Source organism: Patella vulgata, chromosome 3 (assembly GCF_932274485.2).
Source record: "Patella vulgata chromosome 3, xgPatVulg1.2, whole genome shotgun sequence".
NCBI lineage: Eukaryota > Metazoa > Mollusca > Gastropoda > Patellidae > Patella > Patella vulgata.
Window position 1 is genome coordinate 76850893 of NC_065881.2, and position 16026 is coordinate 76866918.

At 37.4% G+C, this 16026-nt stretch overlaps 2 protein-coding genes across 5 annotated transcripts in view; both read right to left on the reverse strand.

Moving 5' to 3' along the window:
- LOC126816409 (b(0,+)-type amino acid transporter 1) overlaps positions 1 to 16026 on the reverse strand; it is an 87925-nt gene that overhangs the window by 29437 nt on the left and 42462 nt on the right. For 2 of the 3 annotated variants that reach the window (XM_050542943.2, XM_050542944.2), the window contains exon 1: positions 1659 to 1783. The exons of the other annotated variant lie outside the window; for it this stretch is intronic. In XM_050542943.2, the coding sequence (XP_050398900.1) occupies positions 1659 to 1665 (7 nt within the window). In that variant the 5' untranslated portion in view covers positions 1666 to 1783. Of the gene's footprint in view, positions 1 to 1658; positions 1784 to 16026 lie in introns of those variants that run through there. 3 annotated transcript variants of the gene reach the window in all.
- LOC126816408 (adhesive plaque matrix protein 2) overlaps positions 5994 to 16026 on the reverse strand; it is a 30314-nt gene continuing 20281 nt past the window's right edge. Inside the window, exons 12-15 of one of the 2 annotated variants that reach the window (XM_050542897.2) lie at positions 14067 to 14183; positions 12048 to 12164; positions 11353 to 11458; positions 5994 to 8184 (exon numbers count right to left, since the gene is read on the reverse strand). In XM_050542897.2, the coding sequence (XP_050398854.1) occupies positions 11364 to 11458; positions 12048 to 12164; positions 14067 to 14183 (329 nt within the window). In that variant the 3' untranslated portion in view covers positions 5994 to 8184; positions 11353 to 11363. The remainder of the gene's footprint in view (positions 8185 to 11352; positions 11459 to 12047; positions 12165 to 14066; positions 14184 to 16026) is intronic. The other variant, XM_050542899.2, reaches the window with a different exon arrangement.

Genomic DNA, 16026 nt, shown 5'->3' on the forward strand with positions numbered 1-16026 from the left:
AAGATGTTACTGATTCGGGCTAAATGGTGAATTTTAATTAATTTAATACCCATTTACACTAAATAGGAAATGATTTTTACCTACAAATAATTCAAACGTCTTTATTTATTTTTCTAATAAATAAAAAAAATGTTTTAGAATTTAATTTGACGGAAGAAAAAAGTTAATATTTGGGACTCATTAAGTCGCATCGATGTCATCCTTATCAGTGATTGGAGAGGCCTAGCGAAAATTCACTGCTGATCAGAAAGACCGTCTTTGTCGAAATTTAAGTCAGCCATCAATTATTTATGAAGTCATTGGGGGCTTGTCTGTGATTAGAGGACCGTTTTTGTCCAAATTTATATCATCCATAATTGTGGATATGATTCCTAGAATATCTATAACATATTTGTCCTTATAGGTGACTTTTTGCAATACTTTGAACGCTATTAACAAAAGAAACGCTCTTGTCGGTCCTTGTCGGTGATCATCAGTAGGACCGTTGACATTTTATACATTATAAAGTAAACGTTGTGTCTACAGAATGAAATGGGCGTTTAACGTCTCGTCTCGTTAAAGATACATTACGTAAGATTTAGATAAAGAGTTGGTCGTTCTTGTCATAATAGTTCAAAAATAGACCATGCAAAATGAATATAATATTCGAAATTTCATTCAAATTACTTTATTCTGAGCGACGTTATAACTGTGTATAGTTTGGACAAGAGGTGTGTATTGATTGTTCATTGCAATTACGGTACTGGTTATTCGAGACTTAGCCTAGTTTCTTCATTTTAAATTAAATCTTTAAATGGCCTATCCGTTCAAATCTACTTAAAATCGGAGTCATCTGATGTCCTAGAGAGTTGACTATGGTCTTGTCAAGTTAATAACTTTGGATAAAGATCACAAACGTCTCTTTGTTTGAGAATATAAATAGTTCGGTTTTTGAGCAATGGTTAGTCACTTCTTGAGAATTTCCACACAGATTCCACCCCGAATATACCCTATATCACAGTGAAAAAACACCGGGGACTTCTGACTTTCTGGCAATCGCAAAAGAGTTCGAGACAACAGTTGGACAAAAACAGAGCGAGCGTTAATCACACTGTCTGGTGATGTCAGCACTCGGCCATTCATGGCTAAAGTCAATATATCGAGAAATATAATATCTTTGGTCCCAACAATAATTTTTAAAGATAGTTTAGATATTTTTGCAATAATAGGAAATGAATTGGTATTTAATCGCAGGTCAGCATCAAGCAGGCTCTATTGCGCCCAGGCCCGTAGCCTGCCGGGTGTGCCCCCCCCCCCTAAAAACTTCACTGCCCCTCCGAGGCCAGCAAGCTGGCTACGGGCCTGATTGCGCCAGTGACTATATAGAGGAAATGTATTTTATAATGCTTACCGAATATCCCGAGAGATATTGCACGTTTAGAATTCTGACAGTTAATGATATATTAAATCTTTGAATGCCTATCATAATTTTAATATAAATCGATAAATGATCTTTTTCTGTATGTCTTTCATCTATATTTTATATACAACACATCAATGATTGAAATGGGATTTAACGTAGGCTACTACTTTTCAGTCCCAACTGGCAACTGGACAAATAAAGAAGTTGGGTTTATAGACATAAACTAAACATGCCATTATCAGTCATATTGACTTACCTGCCATAGTTAATATTATTCCAGTTTAGGGTGTACAGCTGTCGCTGGCTTGATCTGCGTGAACTATGCTATATACTATATCGCCTTATATAATATACATTGCGTACCAGTAACAGAGACACAATGGGGTCGACGATGCGTTAATAAAGTGATAAAACATTAATTCAGTCAGTCGTGCTGTGAGTGATCTGTGATACACTGATAAATACAACCGTTCGATTGTACAGGGTCCCAACCAGGGCCAGATTAAGCTTGCATGGGGCCCCTGGCTGAAATTGTCACTGGAGATCGATAGCGGAAAAGTGGCATTTTCTGGTCATTGTACGTCACACTCACACAATGCAATTTGTATGTCATTGTGGTAGATTTATTTTGCGCACAACTATACACCATAACAAATTCGAAAAGATTTGGGGGATTCTGCTGGGAGCACTGCAGTTAGCTCCCCATCCATTTCGGCCCTAGTCCCCATATTCGGCTAAGCCTGTTACTGCTCAATGTTCATATGCCTAAGCTCTTTTTATCAACGAAAAGCATTTGCCGATAATTTCTGATATTTCCAGGAGTTATTTCTCTTTGGCTTGAAGTTTGGCAAAACCTCTGCCTGGTCTTGTTTTGTTAAATACAACATTATTGTGGTGAATCAAATTGTCACTTGGAGTATTTAATTCCTTAAAAGCTGAAATTGTTGACCAAGACCCTAAACCTATAAGCGTTAGAAAGCTTACAAACAACAAAAATATCAATAATAAAACAATTACCCCAAAAGTATCATTGATACGATTCGATCTGTACTTGTTCAAACTATCGAATTAATATAACAATATTAATCAAATCAATTATCTTTAATCTCTCACTAATCCAAACAAGGTAATATTTTCCCTTTAATAAAACTTCAAAACCTTTATAAAAAGAAGCGTGTGGGGGGGGGGGGGCATAAAATTTACTAGCTGTCATATAAATCATCTAATGTGCTTTACAACATGCTGGGGTATTTGAAATGAATTATTCAAATGTATGACATAATAATATGGTCAGCATGAGTAGCCTATCATAATAATATGACACTAAAATACAATGGTGTAGCCCATATACTTAAATTTCGCAAACATATTTAGCTGAAGTGATATAAATAAATCTTTTAGTATTTTACCCCACGTAGAGTTCATCATCGTTAACCCCGTCAGCACTATAGGTCATTCAGCATTAGGTCCAATTCTTTTCCTCAAAAAAAGAAGAAAAAAACGCACCCGCACCAACTCGCCATATGTTGAGGAATAGTATCAGACCACTAGAGGTGTTTTTTTTTTGTTTTGTTTTTTTGCCCGACAGAAAAATCGCCCGTAGGCCTTGAGTCCGATAGGATGTCGAAACTTGTCGGTTGGCCTATTTCCATGCACCCTCCCCGGTCGTGGTCTATAGGATCCGACTGCTGCAGGACTTTCTGTGCCTGCTGGCTTTTGGCCGCACAGCTAGATGCACCGACCGTTAGACGCCGTCAGTTATCTGAGGTTTGAGAGAATGACTTTAGTATTGTAATCTCTACTATGCTTGTATATCTATGTATCCAGCTATGATATATAAAATGTAAAAACGAACTGTTGCATTGTTATTCCTGTAAAGACAAACGTCTTAACTACCAAAAAAGACAAACGTCTTAACTACCAAAAAAGACAAACGTCTTAACTATTTAGATAAGAAGAAGAGAACGCACAACGTGAAGGAAAATACAAAGACGATCAAGGGCTGTTCTAAAATATGTAGCAGAGAAGAGGGGGTATGCGTCACACGTTGGATGTGGGGAGTTTTCCCGGCATATCTTCCACATCTAACCAGCGACTGCATAGCAAGGCATAGTGTTACAAATATGGACAGATAAAAAAATAGTGATATGAATCTTCTTCATTCGGGCAATTAAAACAAACAGCAGAGTCGGACAAGAATTGTTCTTTGAGGTGGCGTTTTAGGTTACTACTATTGCTTCTTGTAGGGCAGTGTAAAATATTTTCCTTTCTGTTACCAACGTTATGATAGGGTTTGTTTTTTGAAAAGGGTATAACTTAGAGATATTCGTTTTAAACTGATTAAGATTATTTGAATTCCTGATCTGAGTAGGCAGATTGTTCCATAGTCGTATAGTACTTATTATCAACGTTATATTGATACAAATTATTCCTCGCTTCTCCGCGCGCTTCATACCCTTCTTTAAGAAGTTGTTAATACAATGTCTTCATCCTCCTCTTTGGGTTTGGGGGTTTTATTTTATAAATAATTGTTTGACATTGTATTACTTTGTTGTAATTTGTTTTAAAGATACATCATGGGAGATTAGATAAAGAGTTGGCATTTCTATTAACACACAGGGGTGTGGTGACAGTAGGTCCATAGTTCCATCAATTCAATTTGATTCCTTTAATCCAGTTTCATTTAAGGAGATAAAGAAGATAATCTGTCAATCCAAACCAACATCATATTCTTTGGACATCATACCGACACATTTCCTGCTAAAAATTCGAATGCAATTTTGCCCATTATTACTAACATCATAAACACGAGTTTGCAGCCTGGAATAGTACCGGAATGTTTTAAAACTGCAGTAGTCAAACCACTTATACAATTACTGAAAAATTATCGACCAGTATTAAATCTGACCTTTCTGTCCACTCTAGTCACAGCACTGAAACAGCCCTACTATAATGTGTTCTGGATGCCACACAATCGTCTGTTGACGAAAGAAAGATCGGAGTGTTGGTCATTTTTTGACCAATTCACGTTTAAAAAAATGTTTCATTATCACAACTATAAATACTTATTGGTTTGTAGTTTTGATCATGAAACATTTTTTAAACGTGAATTATTTGATTAAGTATATAATGCGTTTATATTTATGTTTATTTATATTTCTATTATGGCTTAATTGGACTCGAACCCACGTTAATTTGGTTTAAAGTGCCACGTTACACCTTTCAGTGTGTAAATAAAGCGGGGTTTTTTCGTTATTTTTGGACAAAAATGGAGATTATTTACTACTAAACGAGTTGAGTGCTACCCAATTTTTTTCTTGATCTTAATACTACAGATCTTTGCCTTTTCAGTCAGCATCCCAAAAGAATTTGTATACCCGCAGTCGGTGAGATATAGATGAAATAAAATGACATACCTAAATTGGGCTATGCTGGTACCTTGCAGCACTAAGTCCCTATACCAAAAACCTCTCGATGAGAGTCCATCAAACTTTAAGAATGTATACCCACTAACCATATCTGCTACCCTATAAAGTTTCATAAATCTACTCGCCGTAGTTTAATTGTACCGCATAATTGAAAAATGGCCTGTAAATAATGATTTTTGGGGCCTTTTTCGGTCTTAAAATTTCAAATTTTTTTCTACACTTTAAAAATGGTTAGATTGATCTAAAATTATGGCAGTGAGGTTTGGACGGGTTACCCGTCATACATCAAAAAAATGGTGAAAATTGGTCATCCACCATGTGCCGGTCCCTGCATGGTTCTCTCGCAAACGCATTCTGGTATAATTTGTAAACAAAACGAGAGAATTATGTGGTCTAAGGAGAGACACCGTCTTCTTGCACTCAATTAGAATGTACAGTACCAACACCAATAACTTTAGAAAATTTTCAAATACATGTCATAATTCCCTTTTACAAAGTGCAATCTTTTATTAGAAGTGTGTTCACGTCCTCGGTCCATAGGTTCAGGCCTATATGACCATACACACTTGCATCAAGTGTCGGTCCCCATAATCGAGGACCACTTGCAGATGACAGGACACGAATATGGCGTCGACGTGGCCATCATTATTCTGACTAATGTGTCATGGAACGAGACTCATGGGGAGGTCCAAGCATAATGGTTTGGGATGGAATCGGCCTAAACCAGAGAGTGGGTCATGTAGCGTTCCAAAATATTGGTCCAGGGAGAGGAGGCGGCATCACAGCAGTGCGCTACCTCGATTAAGCTCTCAGACCCCACGTCATACCTCATTTCGGACGTCATCGAAACAACGTTTTCCATCATGACATCGTCCGTACCCACACCGCCAGAGTTACTCGGGACTTTCTACAGCAGAACGGTGTCAACGTTATGCACTGGCCAGCCCTTAGTCCGGACTTAAACCCGATTGAAATCGCTGGGATCACATTCAGAGGAGACTAAATAACGACCGAGACCAAACACAGCCGATGGATTGTGCTAGGCTTTTCTGAGAGTGTGGTTCCAGGTGCCATTATAGCGAGAATGGCCAACTCTTTATAAAACTCTTAAATAATGTATCTTTAAGAATATTTTATTTAGAATATATATAAAAAAACACATACTATAGAATGGGTTTAAATAGAGAAAGTAATATTTTTAGTAGTTACGTAGATAAAGGAATGAGGAAACTGATAATTTTTAAAATAAAACATTTCAAATAGGAATATATATTGTATAAAATTATGATTTTGGGTTATAACAAAACTTGGTCTAAAAGATCTACAAAATATAAAAAGATAGGTTGCAGGCAACGAAACATACGCCCACAGCAGCTAAGTCTTCCGGAGAGTCGAGTCAACAAGGGTTGTCGCATAATTTTTCTTTTGTCAGAAATGAAAACATTTACAACACACTAAAATCTGATTACGAGTAACAACCCATTTGGCTTCTAGTTCTACCATATTCTAACATTTAGCATACAAAACATTTAATATCAATTGTCATAATGATCGAAAATTGTTGAAAATTATTGATAGGCTTTTTCGTCTCATGACCTTAAACACAGTATAAATATAAAATCAATCTGATATTAACTTTAGCTTCTAAATCGTTGAAAATCAATAAAATTCTTCGTCTCAAGACCTTAAACACTGTGTATAAATTTAAAGTCAATCGGATATTAATTGTAGCGTCTAAAGCATCCACAATATATTTTAAAGGGATCAAGGGCCTTAACTCTGGCAGTAATTACCGGAAATCAATTGGATATTAACTTTAGCCACCAGAGCACCCACAAGATTATTCATAATGTTCAAGGGCCATAACTCTGGAAGTAATTATTGAAAATCGTTGAAATTCAATAGGATTCTTCTTTTCATGACCTTAAACAGTGTGTACATTTAACGTCAATCGGATATTAACTTTACCCTCTACAGCGTCGACAAGATATTTCAAAGTGGTCAAGGGTCATAACTATGGCAGTAATTATCGGAAATCGTTGAAAGTCAATAAGATTCTTTGTTGCATGACCTTAAAGGAGCTAAATCGCTAATATTTGGGACCTAGAAATTGACCCAAATGGGTCGCAACGCATATAATATGTAATCTGGTTGTGTATAAACTGATTTACATTCAATTGTTTCCATTTTTACTCTAATTTCAAATCAGTTATATCCAGCGAAATACGGCATGTGTCTCAACCCTATAGCAATTTCTAGCGTCTGGTTATTCCAGTCTATTGAGCAAGCTCTCCAGTTGAATATTGCTAGCCTCGTTCTTTCTGGTCACTAGTTGCAAATGACGCTAAAACGCACTAGGGTACACGATTCGTGTACCAATGGTAAAATGTTTATTTTGTCTTAAATATTGGATATCAAAAGCCTGCCATTTCCTGGTAAGATCACAACATCAATGTTGATTTGAATTGACAAATAATTCGTATTTTCAACATGTAAGACTTTGGATGATATTGAGTTAGAGACTTAGCTACTTTAAACACGGCGCAAACATTTAGAGTCAATCTGATATTAACTTTAGCCTCTAGAGCTTCCACGAGATATTTCAATGTGACCCAGGGCCATAACTCTGGCTGTAATTATCGGAAATCGTTGAAAATCAATAGGATTCTTCGTCGAATGACCTAAAACACTGTGTATGAATCAATTGGATATTAACTTTAGCCCCCAGAACGTCCACAAGAATTCTTAGAGTGATTAAGGGCTATAACTCAGGCAGCAATTATCAGAAATCGTTGAAAATCAATACGCTTCTGCGTTTTATGACCTTAAACACGGTGCATAAAGTTATTAACTGTAATAACTTTAGCCTCTAGGGCGTCCACAAGATATTTCAACGTGAACAAGGACCATAACTCTGACATACATTTAAAGTCCGTCAGATATTAACTTGAGCCTCTAGGGCGTCCACAAGCAATTGTGGGCGCCGGACCGACGGACATGGGCGACGACAATATACGACCACATTTCAATAAAAACAAAACTAAAATTTATAATATTAATACCATGATTAGTATCTATAATCTTGTTTGATATGACAGATAAATGTTGCATTTATGTTAGTTCTACATAAACAGAAATATAACTTCTAATATTTGTAATATAAAAATTGTAGTATACAAAACTGGTTTTCAGTAAGAAATTATATCTTAAATTGAATATTTCAGGTTGTGTTTATAGTTTGTATTTCACAACTTCACTTTCAAAATCTTCATCAAAACAAAGCTAATAGAGGCTCTTGTTGCTGTCTGTCATGTACAACTGGTTACTCACACAAAACGGAGGCTGTGGACTTGACTGTTAAAAATAAACAGGTTTCATTATATAATGTATATATTACTATTTAATTATTACAAATATAGGAATGGAATAGATTTATGTCCACGGACACTCGGGGGAAACGTTCGCAATGTCAGCTGTCTTTCGGCCTTCTTCCAATTACTGAAGGAATTTTTCATGCACTACATACAGATTGGCATATTTGCATCTGAACATATAGTCACACATTCCTTGTCAGACCCACCCAAACACACGAAGAACATTGCTATTTTCGCTTAATTTAGCCATCAGTGATGACTACTGTTTAAAACATCCAGTACCACCTGTAAGGTGTTCAAATGAAATGCATTGAAATGAAACCGGATTTAAAGTCTTGCGTATCTGTACCATCCAGGCTAATGAAGACATTCATACACCATGTACTGAGCATAAGGTAAATGTTGCCCGGACATTGGCGTTTCCAGGTAAGTGAACCAGTGCCATACTAACTTAGCCATTATGGCTACTTGAGGTGTTCAATGGACATCGTAAAAATACTAATGAAAGATGACGCTTCACCCCGGAGGAAAAAGAAATATTGCATTGCTAGATGTAGCTAATTATTTGCGACAAAACTTGTAGGTGTTTGGTGGACTTTACTTATTAGTTCACTATGCAAGTTTTGCTTTTATGTAGTTTGCCCAAACGATTAGAATAGTTCCTGACATATACAGCAGGACTGTAATAATGCCACAGTTTTATGATCACGGGACAATGTTCACCCCAAATAAAACAAGCCAACAGTGAGGCTGATGTCCCCCGCCAAAAACCCAAAATAAATAGATGACACATATTAATTAATTGCACATTTATTTTTTTTCAAAAGTATCAAGCAATCAAACTGATTATGAACTATACACTAAGTTTCATCACTCTCTATCAGATAGAATTTGTCCCAAAGCATCGACCAATGGAATTGCTTAACTCTGCTTAGCTCTGCTTAACTTTAGCATGAAATGTTAATCATTGAACTCAGTCAAGGCATTCACCTAATGAATATCTACGCCAAGTTAAAACATTCTACCTCGATTAAAAGCAGAGTTGTTATGTTCCAAAGTCTTGACCAATCAAATTCTTTATGGCGCCTTAGCCAAAGCAGAAAATTCTCATCGAACTTAGTCAAGATAATAATGATATGGTGAATCTATACTCAGAGTTTCATCATTCTCACTTAATTGTTTACTTTTTCATATGTTTACAATTACAAATTAGACCTACACGTGTTTCGAATATGGAAAAAATGGATGATAATGCTGTGTTTTAAATGGAATCTATTCACTGTTATATGTGTACTTTTTCATATTAACTATAACTATAGGATAGTGTTTGCAAATTAGACCTACGCGTGTTTCGAATGTGGCAAAAATGGATGATAATAAACAAATAACAGCGAATATGTAAGAAAGGCCTTTGTCCTAATTTTTCTAGCTGTTTAAATTATAGAAGTTATTTGTATTGTTATTATATCTCGAGCTTAATTTCTGTTTCATGCAACTAATTACTGTAAACACAACAGGGGCCCACTTCCACTCGTGAAAAAGTCTACTTTTAATTTCTAATCTATAGTCTGTATCAAAGTTGTACACATACGCTAACGCCCTCTGGTGTAATAATGTTGATAATTCATTATATTTTTCTGGACATTTTCATTTCAAGATTTTAACTTCAAGACTTTTTGAAACGTAGAAAATATTTTCATAAGAGTTTAAATTTCAGATTTTTTTTTAGATACTTTCAGAAGCCAATGAATTGATTTCTTTGTCGTGTAAAATTAGAAAATTATTTTTTAATTTTAATATTTAATGATATATAAAAGTTACCGATAAAACGCCGAAAATGAAACATAGACCCCAGTCATTATTTTACAAGTCTATAGTCGTCACCAGCTACCATAGAAAGGTTTTACATAATGGCATTAAAGAAACTGAGCTGAGATCAAACTATTGGATAATTCGTGGACGACAGTACGTCAGAAAACTTATTCATCAATGTGTAACCTGTCGAAAATATGAAGGTAAGCCGTATCAACCACCACCAACGCCACCACTACCTGACTTCAAGAGTTTAAGAATCGCCACCATTCCCCTATTTCGGAGTAGACTTTGCAGGTCCATTATTTGTCAACACATGGTACAACAGAACACAGGGTGTGGCTATGTCTTTTCACCTGTTGTTCAACCCGTGCCGTCCATCTTGATGTTGTTCCAGATTTATTTACCTCGTCGTTTTTACGATGTTTCCAGAGATTCACATACTTTAACACTATTTGCGTACATCATGCGGCCATTTTGTCCGGCAGTTTCGGTCCGATTTTCACGACATTCGAACTTAATCATCATTACGGTGAAACAGTGATATATTTGAACGGGTTTTTTTAAACCGGATAATAATTGTGACCTCTAGGGAGACCACAATCTAAAAACGCGTTTTTTCGTACAATCAGTGACTATAATCCAGAACGTTGCGGTCCGATTTGCGCAAATATCGAACGGAACCGAGATCGTTTGGTTATAACCATACATTTCAAGTTTCCTCTAAATTGGAAAGAAAATGTGACATCTAGAGTGCCCACAAGCTAAAAACGCGTTTTTTCGTATACTCCGGGGCCATAGTCCATGAAGTTTCGATCCGATACATTCTTTTATCGAAAGGAATCGAGATCTTTTGGAGATAAACCTATATTTCGAGTTTCGTCAAAATCGGATAAGAATTGTGTCCTGTAGAGTGTCCACACACAAATTGTGGACCGACAGGGGCGACGGCAATATACGCCCACATGGAAATGTGATTTTGTACAATCAGAAGCCATAATCCATGAAGTTACGGTCTGAAACATGCCAATATCGACAGGAACCGAGATCTTTGGTATATAAACCTATATGTCAAGTTTCGTCAAAATCGAATAACAATTGTTACCTGTAGAGTGTTCACAAACAAAAGGTGAACAGACACACGGACGGACAGGGGAGACGACAATGTCCACATGAAAATGGCAGTTTGAACTCAATATAAACTAAATTTCATCATCTCTTGCTAAAGTTATGGTCATTAAAAGGTTACATTGGTTTCTGTACATTCTTTAAAATAGTTTGATATATATTTATAACAATCTGGAGTCTTGTGCCTTTAATTACATGATCAACTTACGTGGAAGTATTTCAGTTTTTACCAGTGTAATCCATCATAGAGGTATAGGTCCATCCTTCGCGCATACAACTTCCTTTATTTAAACATGGACTATCAAAACACGGATCTGTGATATAAAATCAATAACATCAAAACAAACTTTAGATTTCAACACAGTTCATTTAAGCTTACCATCATCATTAACCCAATCGGAGCAGAACAGTAGTAGGACGTTAAACCCATTTCATTTCATTTCACTTAAGCAGAAGTCGTACTTTATTACAATATGAATAGCTAAGTTTATAAGAAGATAAAAATAGTGGTTGCCATGCAAGATACGATTATATTTTGCAAGAGAAGGACAAAGAACGTGCTAAAAAGATAGGTTTTGACGGACAGGGGCGACGACAATATACGTCCACGTGAAAATGTAGGCGTATAAAAATCAGTTTTTTTTATATATAACCTTACGTTTAAAGATAATAATACATATTGATCAATCCTACACTATGGTCATCCAAAGTCACTTCTATCAGAGCACGTCAGTCTGCTACCAGAGAATAAGTTTGTTTCCATCGAGGCCAACATCTCTTGCTAAAGTTATGGCCATTAAAAGTTTACATTGGTTTCTATTCATTCTTTAAAATAGTTTGTATGTTTGCTATATATTTGTAACAATCTGGCATCTTGTGCCTTTAATTACATGATCAACTTACGTGGAACTAGTATTTCACAGTTTTTTCCAGTGTAATCCATCATACAGGAACAGGTATAGGTCGATCCTTTGCGCATACAACTTCCATTATTTAAACATGGATTATCAAGACACGGATCTGTGATATAAAATCAATAATATCAGAACAGACTTTAGATTTCAACACAGTTCACTTAAGCTTACCATCTTCATTAGCAGTGGCGGCGCCAGAGGGGGGGGGGGGACAAGGGGGGCATTTGATCCCCATTAATCTGGTCTGCCCTCTGTTTGCCCCCCCCCCCCAAAAAAAATAATTTTAGAAAATAACAAAAAGTATTTGTGATACGTTTCGGTATTGACCTTCTACGGTGAATAAATCCTACATCCCCACTCAGTCATAAACTTGCATGTTGTAGAGCATTTCCGACAGTCTATTTGTCAAAATTTTCTTGGCGATGTCCCCAATGGACTCGCTACTTTGGCGCTCACAAGGGGAATTCGTTGAGGTTCGCAAATCCGTTCGTTTGACATTTTGTTCTCTAGTCGGATAAACTAGTGATCAGGCGACGGGCGGTATCTGGTCAGATCTATTTATCTCGACGATCGGTGCCTGACAGAATACTGTAAGACAGCATTTCCGGCAGTCTATTTTTCAAAATTTTCTGGGGAGGAACTCCCTACTTTGACGCTCGTGAGTGGGCTTCGTCGTGATTCCCAAGTCCGTTCATAGATCAGTGCCTGAAATACTGCCAGGCTGCATTTCCGGCAACCTGTTTTTCAAAATATTCTGGTCGAGGCCCCCTACCCCTAGTTAAAGCTCGTGCCTTTGCCTCCTTCACCTTGGACTTTGCCCCAGCTTTGCCCCACCAATCACCGACGGCTGGCGCCGCCACTGTTCATTAGCTAAGTCGGAGCAGGAGCAGAAAAGTTGGACGTTAAACCCATTTCATTTCAGAGAGAGAGAGAAATGGGGTTTAACGTCCACTCGACACAGACTAGGTCATTTCGGGACTAACATATGGTTTTAATTTTATTTCAATAATTCGCTTGCGAGTACGGGTCCTTAGCAGTGGGAGAACCCGGAGAAAACCCACGAGGTTGGACAGGCAACCCTACTCTTTGTCACGTACAACCGGGGATTCGAAACAACGCCAGTTGACTCAATGACAGGCCTTATGATACAGCGCACACGTGCTAACCATTCAGCCACCCTCTCACCGTCCCATATAATAACTTTTCAACTTCAACGGAATTATCAGTGAAATGAAATTCGATCGTTTGTCTGCTATCGCTCGTTACTTCAGTCAGTTATATAGAAGGACAACTCGTGTTTGTCATGTTTGGCGTCACTTCCCGTTTCTTCACGTGCTTGTTACACGTCTCCCGTAGCAATGATCTCTGTGTTAAAATTATATTTGGAATGTATTTAACCAGTTGTATCACATGTGTAATAATGACTGGCACCAATATTGTCCTTTAAGCTTACCATCTTCATTAGCCCAGTCGGAGCAGAACAGTAGGACGTTAAACTCATTTCACTTAAGCTGAAGTCGTACTTTATTACAATATGAAGAGCAATGTTTATAAGAAGATAAAACCAAGCGGTTGCAAGCAAGATACGATCATATTTTGCAAGAGAAGGACAAAGAACGTGCTAAAAAGACAGGTTTTGACGGACAGGGGCGACGACAATATACGTCCACATGAAAATGTAGGCATATAAAAATCAGTTTTTTAAAGATAACTTTAAGTTTAAAGATAATAATACATATTCATCAATCCTACACTATGGTCGTCGAAAGTCACTTTTATCATAGCACGTCAGTCTGCTACCAGAGAATAACAAGTTTGTTTTCATCGAGGCCAACATTAATGATGGCAGCTTGAACTCAATATAAACTAAATTCCATCATCTCTTGCTAAAGTTATGGCCATTAAAAGTTTACATTGGTTTCTATTCATTCTTTAAAATAGTTTGTATGTTTGATATATATTTGTAACTATCTGGCATCTTGTGTCTTTAATTACATGATCAACTTACGTGGAACTAGTATTTCACAGTTTTTACCAGTGTAATCCATCATACAGGAACAGGTATAGGTCGATCCTTCGCGCATACAACTTCCATTATTTAAACATGGATTATCAAGACACGGATCTGTGATATAAAATCAATAATATCAGAACAAACTTTAGATTTCAACACAGTTCACTTAAGCTTACCATCTTCATTAGCAGTGGCGGCGCCAGAGGGGGGGGGACAAGGGGGGGCATTTGATCCCCATTAATCTGGTCTGCCCTCTGTTTGCACCCCCCCCCCCCAAAAAAAATAATTTTAGAAAATAACAAAAAGTATTTGCGATACGTTTCGGTATTGACCTTCTACGGTGAATAAATCCTACATCCCCACTCAGTCATAAACTTGCATGTTGTAGAGCATTTCCGACAGTCTATTTTTCAAAATTTTCTTGGCGATGTCCCCAATGGACTCGCTACTTTGGCGCTCACAAGGGGAATTCGTTGAGGTTCGCAAATCCGTTCGTTTGACATTTTGTTCTCTAGTCGGATAAACTAGTGATCAGTCGACGGGCGGTATCTGGTCAGATCTATTTATCTCGACGATCGGGGCCTGACAGAATACTGTAAGACAGCATTTCCGACAGTCTATTTTTCAAAATTTTCTGGGAGGAACTCCCTACTTTGACGCTCGTGAGTGGGCTTCGTCGTGATTCGCAAGTCCGTTCATCGATCAGTGCCTGAAATACTGCCAGGCTGCATTTCCGGCAACCTGTTTTTCAAAATATTCTGGGGGAGGCCCCCTACCCCTAGTTAAAGCTCGTGCCTTTGCCCCCTTCACCTTGGACTTTGCCCCAGCTTTGCCCCACCAATCACCGACGGCTGGCGCCGCCACTGTTCATTAGCCCAGTCGGAGCAGAACAGTTGGACGTTAAACCCATTTCATTTCAGAGAGAGAGAGAAATGGGGTTCAACGTCCACTCGACACAGACTAGGTCATTTCGGGACTAACATATGGTTTTAATTTTATTTCAATAATTTGCTTGCTAGTACGGGTCCTTAGCAGTGGGAGAACCCGACGAAAAACCCACGAGGTTGGACAGGCAACCCTACTCTTTGTCACGTACAATCGGGGATTCGAAACAACGCCAGTTGACTCAATGACAGGCCTTATGATACAGCGCGCACGTGCTAACCATTCAGCCACCCCCCCACCCCAACCCCACCCCCCCACACACACACACCATTTCATTTCACTTCAGCTGAAGTCGTACTTTATTACAATATGAAGAGCTAAGTTTATAAGAAGATAAAAACAAGCGGTTGCCATGCAAGATACGATCATATTTTGCAAGAAAAGGACAGAGAACGCGCTAAAAAGATAGGTTTTGACGGACGGGGGCGACGACCAATACACGTCCTCATGAAAATGTAGGCGTATAAAAATCAGTTTTTTAAATATAACCTTAAAGGCTCAATACCACTCTTGTTGTAACTGAATAATATGTCCCAATCTTTTTTCTGTTCAACAAATTGTACTATTTTACAATATTCCAATTAATTGATGATACAAATTTCATCTTAACACACCTAATTTAAAAAATTGGAAAAATTCAACTAAATGATTTAAATGCCCGACGTAAAGCTTTTCAAATGTGACTTGGATTTAAATATATTTTTGAACCCTTTGGACAAGTAAAATAGGATTTAATGGATAATTTACACAAGAAGTAGGACAGTCACTAACACATCTAGTACTTAGAATAAAGCTATTTTTTATTTTCTGGAGCTGTCAAGCCAGCAAGAGTGTTATTGTCCCTTTAAGTTTAAAGATAATAATACATATTGATCAATCCTACACTATGGTCATCCAAAGTCACTTCTATCATAGAAAGTCAGTCTGCTACCAGAGAATAAGTTTGTTTTCATCGAGGCCAACATTAATGATGGCAGTTTGAACTCAATATAAACTAAATTCCATCATC